The sequence below is a fragment of the Propithecus coquereli genome, unplaced genomic scaffold (genome assembly GCF_000956105.1).
Source record: "Propithecus coquereli isolate 6110/MARCELLA unplaced genomic scaffold, Pcoq_1.0 Scaffold35, whole genome shotgun sequence".
Taxonomy (NCBI): Eukaryota; Metazoa; Chordata; class Mammalia; order Primates; family Indriidae; genus Propithecus; species Propithecus coquereli.
In genome coordinates this window covers 9767834-9778445 of record NW_012149174.1, presented here as the reverse complement: position 1 = coordinate 9778445, position 10612 = coordinate 9767834, and the positions used below count along the sequence as shown (strand labels likewise).

The following is a 10612-nucleotide window of genomic DNA, read 5'->3' as shown; positions in this document are numbered from 1 at the left end:
GTGGGGCTGGCTGGGGCAGAGGTGCATCGCTCGAGTTGGCGCTGTCCTGGGCTCCGGCACCGCAACTGCTTCGCAAGGCGGCGGCTCCTCACAGCCGACGACCCGCAGACCTCTGCCCCGAGCGCCCACTCGGTTCCCGGGAAGAGGAGCGGGCGTGGGAGCGCAGGGACTGCCCCGGGGCGGAGCTCCCGCCCTGTCCCGGAGGTGGGAAAGGGAAGAGCTGCGGAGTCCGAGGCACAGACCTCCCAGCGAGGCTCCTCTCGCCGGTCCCTCCCGCTAGCGACCGTCGTCGCTGCAGCGGCTGCAGCTCACACTAAGAATTAGATCTTCCTCAGCCTGCAAGACTTGCAAACTCTTAACTGCACCCACTCTCCTATTAGGAGTTTTTTCCCCCCCCTCTGGTTTCTCTCCCCCTCTCCCGTCCTCCTCCTCCTCACTTTGGACAATTTAATGCCTCTTTTAGGACCTTTTTGTGATCCAGGGGACGTGACACCCCAGAGCTCCAACTACCTCAGCTGAATTCTACTTTTGTTTTTATTTCTCCCTCGCATCCTCCTGTGCTCCTCCCATCTGATAGGTCTGCGAAGTCTGATGCTTCTGCCAGAGGGAGAGGAATAAATAGATGCTGCTGTCCCCGAAGGCTTAGACGTTGGGAAAGAGCGCTGGGGGCGGTGGCCGGAGCTCGGCGAAGCTCGTGGGACCCCATTGGGGGAATTTGATCCAAGGAAGCTGTGCGATTGCCGGGGGAGGAGAAGCTCCCAGATCCTCGTGTCCACTTCCCGGGGGGAGGAGGAGACGGCGGAGCGGGCCTCTCGGCGTCCACGGCGCTGCTGCACCCAGCCCCTGCTCCAGCCCGCCGGGATCATGGAGTGCGGCCGCCCGGGCGGGATGCCGCTGCTGCGGGCCGGGCTGCTCGCCCTGGCTGCGCTCTGCCTGCTCCGGGTGCCCGGAGCGCGGGCTGCAGCCTGTGAGCCCGTCCGCATCCCCCTGTGCAAGTCCCTGCCCTGGAACATGACCAAGATGCCCAACCACCTGCACCACAGCACCCAGGCCAACGCCATCCTGGCCATCGAGCAGTTCGAGGGGCTGCTGGGCACCCACTGCAGCCCCGATCTGCTCTTCTTCCTCTGTGCCATGTACGCGCCCATCTGCACCATTGACTTCCAGCACGAGCCCATCAAGCCCTGCAAGTCTGTGTGCGAGCGGGCCCGGCAGGGCTGCGAGCCCATCCTCATCAAGTACCGCCACTCCTGGCCGGAAAGCCTGGCCTGCGAGGAGCTGCCGGTGTACGACCGCGGCGTGTGCATCTCTCCCGAGGCCATCGTGACTGCGGACGGAGCCGGTGAGTCTTGCCACGGCCACCCTCCCCTTTCCCCGCAGCCTCCTCACTTTTGGAGTCCTGGTTACTCACCCTTACTGTCTAATTCTATCTTTTCTCTTTGGATCACTTATGTTAATCTCTCCCTTAATCACTCCTCCATTGAGCACCATTCTCTTTTTAAAAATCTCTCTCACCTTCCAAACGGATGCATTGTTGCACTCTACTCTAATAGGTGATCTGTCTTTCTAAAACACTGTGCTTCCACTCTCATCACACTTCTATTCCATGCTGGTCCTTCACGTTCAACTTTTTACATGTAGGAGTAGCCACATTTTGTATAGCGATGCTCTTTTCTTTTAAAATTTGTTTGTAATCATCGAGTTTTCTTGCCTGATTCTTCTGCAATGTCAGTCATCAGGTTTCTATGTCTTTTAGTGTTTTAGCTGCTCGGTAAGATTGTATGGAGAAAACAGAAAACTGAAGCTCCATTTTTCTTCTAATCATTAAAAATGCCAAGATAATTTCAGGAACCTTACTCCAACCCACAGATGTTAGTGGTATGTGTTTGCTCAAAATCCAATTTGAGCAATTACCTTCACCTTAAATTTCCCCCTCCTTTCAATGAGATAAATTGTTCTTCCATTCCGGAGTGAAACAGCTGTGAAACATTGCTATGCACTGCTAATTAGCTTCTGGGTCTTGCTCCAGCCATGGAGCTGGCAGACTGAAATTACTGGGCTCTTCTATATGCCCTCAAATCATTTTGTAAATGGCATATAGATGAAAGGAATTATATTTAAGGTGTATTATCATTATATACTCATGTAATGTTATTTTAAATCTCACCCCTTGTCCCACTCTCATATTCTGCAAATAACTTGTCATTAATACCTTATTTCATGCCCTTTTTCTGTGTGTGCCTCAACCACACATTCATTTCAATCTTTCCTTTCCATAAAACTTTATTGCAGTTCTACATTTAATGGAAGCAACCACAAGTTGTTTTCTCACCAGTGTTTGGTCTAATTATGACATTCATAATTCTAAGACCCCCAGCTCAACCTAGTTCAGTATGGTCCATCTAATTCTAACTCAATATCCTTCCTATCAACTAACCCAACCTCAAATTTTACCCTTCATATACTTCGAAAATAAGGCAATTTAAACATTTTCTAAACTAGTGGTCCCCTTTCATACCCTCCCCAGATCAACTCTCTTCTTAGACGTGTCGACTTGGTTGCCTTCATCTCTATTTATTTCTTGGGCATCAGCTTTCCTTCCTCTGTCAGCCTAGGCTCATGTCCCTAGTCTATTTCTAGGTAATAATTCTTAGTTGTCAGGGAATTGATTTGGAAAGATTGCTTTCTGTGCACATTGATTCATTTAACGTGAAGTGAGAGGGGAAGGGAAAAAGAGTTGTACAAATAGCCAAAAAGCTAAAACTAAACAGAAGGATTTCAAGAACTTTTTGATGGTCACCTCAGTTTATCTCTTTTTGAACATACCTATTATCTTCTTGATTTTAATCAAGAACCAAGAGCTGGTTGTATAAAATAATCAGTAAGAAATGTATTCCCTATTAATCTTTGAACTCAAAGAGCAGTCTTGAGCCTTTGTACTGGCTAAAGGAACAGGCTCTGTAGACGGGGGAAGAGCTCCCTGCAGTTGCTGCCTTGGTTTGCCAGGCACTTAGAATCAGTTAAATGCTGGCGCTCCTCTCAGGCCAAGGGCTAGGAATGAGGTGGCAGTGGTTCACACTGAAATGCATTCCTCCCTTTAAAGGACAAAACTTGCTCTTAAATCTCTCTTAGAGATGGATTTCGAATGAGTGAGCTTTGGCAAGGTTAATGGCTCTTAAAAAGCCATAGTCATTATCAATGGGAAGCAGTTTAATTAAGTGTCCCTGAGTTACCAATCACTGTGGACCAAATGTGGAGCAATTGCCTCATTGAAGCACTCAAATAGGACATGCATGGAAACAATTTGTCAGTTCATGGGACTTGATTTCTGAGCTTGTTTAAAATACCATTATATTTGCTTTGTTGACAGCACCCTTGCTAGAAAGGTAAGTAGAGGTAGGTGGCAGTTGGAATCATATCTTAGTGATGGTCTCCCTGCTCCTACATAACCTTCAGTGTGAATCAGAGACTGGTGGCAGGAGGAGCTGAAGGGGAGGTGGGAATGGAGAAGGGAGGGATGGATTCTAGCCTCCCAGCTTGTTGAAGGGCCAGCTTGTTGAAAATTACATTCCCTATGCTGGGTCAAACTGTCAGACACCTGGAATTACTTAGGAACTACCGCATGTGGCCAATTTAATTTACAATGCAATATACTCCTCGGGTCAGTGGGATATGTTAGTTCATGAAGCAGGTTTTTTTTCCCCCTTCCATTCAGGTATAAACAGAGTTCCTGTGTCTTATGACTAAAATCTATCCAGCCAGATATAAACATGAGTCCTCCCTGAATAAAATGGGACAAGCTTTCATATTCCTTCAACACCAAGAGGATTTTCAAATCCTACCATTCACAGGGATCTGTCTTCTCATGGCATATTATGATTCCACAAACAAGCTTAGGACATTGTACAAAACAAGGTCTTATTGAAATGGAGTAAGGCTTCAATGTACTTTTGCTTCCAAACACTAAGGGTAAACATAAAGAACAGGTTACATCCTGACCATTACTTATAAATTCATATCAAGTTTATTCTTTTTACACATTTTATATTTACTGTACAGTGTGGCTACGTATATAACTGCTTTATATGAAAACTCAGTTCAATTTAGCCGTTCAGCCAGTTAATTATTACATTTAGTCAAATCTTTAATATTGCCTGGTGAGTAAAGAGGATGGGCGTGGAGTTGGGCAGACCAGGTGTTGCATCTCGACTCTGCCCCATCAGAGCAGAGCATCAGCTGTTGCTATTGATCAATAGTATCAACTGTTGCTATTGGAAAATGTCTTTGCTTCAAAGTTTTTCTGTTAAAATGAGGACAAAACTGCCTCCATCCCAAGGGCATGGTGAAGATGAAATTAAATTGAATATAAAGCACTGAATTTAGTACCTTGGACATAGTAAACCCTGAACAAATTGCTTTTGCTATTTTACTATTATTATCACTTTTATATCAAATTTACTGACATTTTCTTTTCTTTCTTTTTTTTGAAATGATTATAATGGTAGATGCAGATATAGCCTAGAATTTTCATCAGTTCATCTCTGGGAAATGAAACGAGCTTTACACTGGAAAAGCAGATCTTATTTCTTCTGAATGTATAAAGTTAATATTTCATCTTACACAAATCAACCTGGACCTCAGGATCAAGAGCAAATCCCTTTTGGGAGTGACAGAAAAAAAGAATGAGTCTGATGGATATGAGTTAATTACATATAGTTAATCTCAGAAACCCAGAAATCAAGCATTTAAGAAAATTTACAGTATGATCATTCACCGCTATTTCTACAACACCTACGGTTTACTGTGCCAAGGGCTTTATAATCACTTCTCAGTCGTTGCTGGTTTCCGTGGTAGTGCTAGCTTGTCTCCCCAGCTCTTGCTCAACACGTTTCTGCAGGCCTCCTCTCTCCTGCCAGAGCTGCGCCAACTTTCACATGCAGGAACTGCTGTTTAATCATTTCTCCACTCTCAGAGGAACAGGCAGTCTTTTCTTTAGCCCTGGTCTGTAAATATTTGAGGGGCCAAATACCAAGAAGGAAGAAGACTTATTTAATGGGATAGAAAGAAAATGGAATGGAAATTTTAGATGAAGACTAGAAAGAAAATATGATTCTAAGGATTCTTCATCATGTAAAATATGGAAAGGCACTCTGGATGGGGAATGGAAGGGTATGTCAGTGCTATGGTATTTAATTTTTTTAAAGCTAACCCAATTATCAGTGATAATGGAATCTTATATAGTCCCCAAATCTTATTTTAATAATTCACTTTTATCTCATTCCCACCGAATCTTTAAATAGTTGTTGCTACAAATAGCAAAATTGACTAGGTTATGTTTGGCCTTTCTTTCTATTTAGTGTCTAGAAAGAAGAGACCAAGAGTTACCATATAGACATACAGTTTTGAATAATTAAAAATTGGCTACATTTCTTTAATTTAGAGAAAATCACAATTTTAGAGTTATAGGCCCTTAGTTGGAATTCTAGATTTGCCATTGATTTTTGTACATTGAACAAATCACTTGACTTTGTCATTGGTTGAGGATTGTGAAGAACAAAAGAAATATTTACATGAGTTGATTTAAGTGGTAAGATACAATACACATGTTCAACACCACCACCATTGGGGAGAGGACCTGTTATCCTCAGTGTAGGGATCATTAGCAACAGAGTAAATGCTAGCAACACTTAACCTACTCTAGACGCCGTCCTAAGCACATTATGTAAAGTCACTTAATTCTCACAGCAGCTCATGGGACGTGCTGTTATTCCCATTTTGCAGAAAAAGAAGCAGAGGCACATAGAGAAGTTAAGTGATTTGTCCGTGTTAATATAGCTGGTAAGAAAAAGAGGATTCAAACCAAAGCCTATTCTATACTATGCTTCCTCTCTTATTAAGAAAAATGATTCCTCAGCTGGGTGCGGGTCTCTCACACCTATAACCGCAGCACTTGGGAGGCCGAAGTGGGAGGATCACTTGAGCCCAGAAGTTTGAGGCTGCAGTGAGCTATGATCAGGCCACTGCACTCTAGCCTGGGCAACAGTGAGACCCTGTCTCTAAAATTAAAAAAAAAAAAAAAAGTAACGTGATTCCTAAATTTCTAGAGAATCTGTGTCTTTTGTGCCCATCAGATTGTAGTTAACAAAGTTTTTTCATTGTATTGTGAAAGCCCATTTATATATGGCTTAAGAGAATAAAAGGCGGTCTAGATAGTGGATTCCAAGAGATAAGAGATTACTACTTAGCTGTACTTTTGAGATAACAGAGATTATACGTTCCAGATTCTCATGTCTAACTTGGAGCCCCTCAGTCTCAACATGCTCTAGAGTGAACTTATTTTTGCACCCTCATACACTCATTTTTTTTTTTTTTTTTTTTAGCATTTTCTATATTGTTGAGAAGCACCATCATACTCTGGGCCTGGGAGTCAGCATTTTTTATACCCGTTTCTCATCCCCCACATTCAATAGGTATCATGTGTTGTTGGATCTACTCTGAATCAGATTTCCTTCCCTATCTCTCTTTTTTTTTTGAGACAGAGTCTCACTGTGTTGCCGGGGCTAGAGTGCCGTGGTGTCAGCCTAGCTCACAGCAACCTCAAACTCCTGGGCTCAAGCGATCCTACTGCCTCAGCCTCCCGAGTAGCTGGGACTACAGGCATGCACCACCATGCCCAGCTAATTTTTTCTATATATTTTTAGTTCTCCGATTAATTTCTTTCTATTTTTAGTAGAGACGGGGTCTCGCTCTTGCTCAGGCTGATTTCGAACTCCTGAGCTCAGAAAGATCCTCCCTCCTCGGCCTCCCAGAGTGCTAGGATTACAGGCGTGAGCCACCGCGCCCAGCCTCCTTCCCTATCTCTTTAATGCCACTTTCTTAGTTTGGACCTCACTATTTCTAATGTGGATTATGCCACGGGATGATAATTGGCTTCCTTACTTCAGGTATTTCCCCTCCATATTCCAACGGGACCATTTTTCTGAAATGCAAGTCTCTTGCTTAAATCCTTTAGAATATCTGCCTCTGGTCTTTGAGATCTCATCCCTCCCTTTCTGTCTGCTCACACTACTCTATATCAGCTGCACTGGAGGACCTGCAGGTCTCTCACCCTGGTATGTTTGCGATATTCTTTATCTGGAAAACCCTCCCTACCTTTCCTAGCTCCTTTAGGTTTCTTCTGGAAACCTCTGTGACCTCCACTAGAAATCCTTGGGGCATAAAACCTACTAATATCTACTATTTTAATTTAGGATAATTTTGTTTGTAGAATTCCTAAGTTTCACTTTCTGGAAACAATTATATGTATTAAATATAATCAGAAAATTTTGGTTTTGTCTCTTACAATTCTAACAGTTGACTTCTAAGCATTTTTAAAGGTATAGAAACATTTTCCTGTGAATAAGAATGAAAGAAGGAAAACACTCTCCCTGGCTTAGCTGTTTCAAAGGGGTTTTCTTTTTCCATGAGAAGAGTTTTATTTTTCATTTTTATTTCAACCTTTACACACTAAACATTTTAAATGTGGAACAATATAATTTCTTACTTTACAGGGAGATTATTACATAAACCATATTCACTTTATCACATTATTTAGGAATGGAAAGAGCATTGGCACATTAATACTTGGATACATATAAATACAGTATTCAAATACAATAATAGTAATTAACAGTTTATGCCCAAGTTGAGCCAAATATTTTAGAATTATTGTTTGTTGCCTGATTATTTATTTGGTGACTGCTATCTTTTCTTGGATAGAGCTTTTTAAATACCAGCTGATGATTACTAAGCCTGGGAAAATAGTTCATTAATTATAATTGTGTTATTGTCCTAAAACAATATTAACCCCTTTTTGTTTATTCCTGATAGGACTTATAAACAAAAAGGACAAAGGAAGAATGCTATTTTCTGTTAGAATAAATAGAGACACAAAATTAATTTAGCATAAAGTGTTAATACAGATATTAAATTTGTATAAAAGTGCTGAGTTGGCATGTCAATAAGAATCTATCACTAGGCACAGCATCTCTCAGCATGGTGTTCTGCTGAGGTCCGTGCTATTCATTAGAGGCTGCTTTCTTAATTAGAACACAGAAGACCTTTATCATCATCATTTTCTGCAATTATGGCATCATGAAGAGAATCAATGGCAATTTCTAATTATTGCCACATCTATTAATTGCACTGGCTTGAATAGTCCCTGGATAGTAGGTTTCCTTTCTGAAGAGCTATTTATTCTGCAGTTAACAAAGGGCATGAAAATCTTTCTGAATGTTTTCCTAGGCACTAAGGATTTAAGGATATAGTAGTATTGTGTGATACGTGTGTGTTGAAGAGGTGCGTTTGGTTCTTTTTGTCATCAACTCACAAGTGTTGGATGATGAATGCCTAATATTTGCGTAGGCTTTATGGTGATAGGATGCTCATCATTTACAAATTTTTGAAATTCAAAGAAATTATTTATTAATATTAAATCCTGAAATTTTATGCACAGTTGATGAGGATTCAAAAGAGCATCACCCTTCAGTCACATGAAAGAATAGATCTCATCCTTATTCAATCCACAAATGGTAAGAGTGCCAACCTGATGACACTAATAAGAATCTACTTTCTCCAGACACCTGAGTCTTACCCAAATCAAATTTGTGACCGAATTAGATTTTTTTATATGGGAATTCTTGAAATAATAGGCAATATGTTATGGTTTTTTGTTCTATCTCCTTGCAGATTTTCCTATGGATTCTAGTAATGGAAACTGTAGAGGGGCAAGCAGTGGTGAGTATATCATTATCTTCCTGGTGTTCATTTGTGATCAGATTAGTCTTTGATGTAACCTAGATACTCAAGTCTTATTTGGAGAAGTTTGTGCTCTCTATTTTAAAAGTAAACTTAAAAACATTATTTCCTTATTTATGTTAATTTAAAAAATTAACAGATAGTAAAACTGAGTTTTCCTTTTGGTATAGTTTGGTATGCATGAATTTCAATGCATGTATAGATAGATTCATGTCACCACCACTACCATCAGGATACACAATTCCATCACCCCAAAACACTTCCCCATGCTATATCCCTTTATAATTACAAGTTTCTTCCACCCTTAACCACTGGCAATCACTGATCTTTTCTCCATCACCATAGTTTTGTCTTTTTGAAACTCCATATAAATGAAATGAAAGAGTATATAACCTTTTCAGATTGACTTTTTTTCACTTAGCATAATGCCTTTGAGATTCATCCAACGGTTCCATGTATCAATAGTCCATTTCCTTTTTATTGCTGAATATTTTACTACTTGGATCTATTACCATTTGATTATCCATTCACTCCTTAAAGAGTATTTAGGTTGTTTCCCAGTTTTGGGCAATCATGAATAGAGCTGTTATAAACATTCATGTACAGGTTTTTGTGTGAACATAAATTTTCATTTATCTAAGGTAAATATCTAGGAATAGGATTGATGGATTTTATGGTAAGTATATATTTAAGTTTATGAAAAATTGCTAAACTGGTTCCAAAATGGCTGTTCAATTTTGCACTAGCAATGTATAAGAGTTCCAGTTGCTCCATATCCTGGATAGCACTTGGTATTGTCATTTTTTTTTTTATTATTAGCCATTTTTTTATTGTTAGCCATTTTAATAGGTGTGTAGTGATGGCTCATCATGGTTTTAATTTACATTTTCCTAATGGTAAATGATGTTGCATATCTTTTCATGGGTTTATTTGCCATCCGCATATATCCTTGGTGAAGTATCTGTTCAATTCTTTTGCCCATTTTAAACTGGGTTGTTTCCTTACTAATAAATTTTGAGTTTGGTTTCATTCATTTCCTCTATTTTTCTGTTTTCAATTTTATTGATTTCTTTCCTTCTTCTTGCTTTGGAGATTTAATGTATTTTCCTTTTGTTTTATTCCTTAAGGTAGAAGCTTATATTATGTTTTGAGACCTTTTTTCTTTTCTAATATAATAATGTAATGCTATAAATATTCATCTAAGAATGACTTTAGTTGCATCACACAAATTTTGATAGTTTTTTTTTCATTTCAGTTCAAATATTTTATAATTTCTCTTGAGATTTCCTTTGATACATGCATTATTTAGGATTGTGCTATTTAATCTGTGGCTATTTGAATATTTTCCTATTATCTTTGTTATTAATTTTTCTAATTATGGTCAGAGAACATAACTTATATGATTTCAATTCTTTTAAATTTGTTAAGGTTTATTCTGTGATGCAACATGTGATCTGTCTTGGTGAATATTCCCTGTGCACTTGGAAAAGAGAATATTTTGTTATTCGATGGAATGTTCTTTAAATGTCAGTTCAATTCAGTTAATACTCTTATTTCATTCTTTTATATTCTTGCTGATTTTATCTATACTAGATCTATTGATTACTGAGAGAGCAGGTGTTTAGGTCTCCAAATATTATTGTGGATTTTCCCATTTCTCTTTTTAGTCTGTCAGTTTTGTTTTGTGTATTTTGAGGCTCTGTTGTTTGGTGCATAGACATTTAATGTTTTTGATGTCTTATTGTTGAATTGCTGTTTTCATCATGTAGTACCCCTCTATCCTTGGTACTCTTCTCTGCTCTGAAGTCTATTTTGA

The 10612-nt window shown here is 39.9% G+C and overlaps 1 protein-coding gene across 1 annotated transcript in view; it reads left to right on the top strand.

The window, feature by feature from the left end:
- Nucleotides 1-516: 516 nt before the first annotated feature.
- Nucleotides 517-10612, top strand: part of FRZB (frizzled-related protein) — a 48133-nt gene continuing 38037 nt past the window's right edge. The window contains exons 1-2 of the mRNA XM_012651223.1: nt 517-1342; nt 8728-8775. Coding sequence (XP_012506677.1) covers nt 865-1342; nt 8728-8775 — 526 coding nt within the window. The 5' untranslated portion in view covers nt 517-864. The remainder of the gene's footprint in view (nt 1343-8727; nt 8776-10612) is intronic.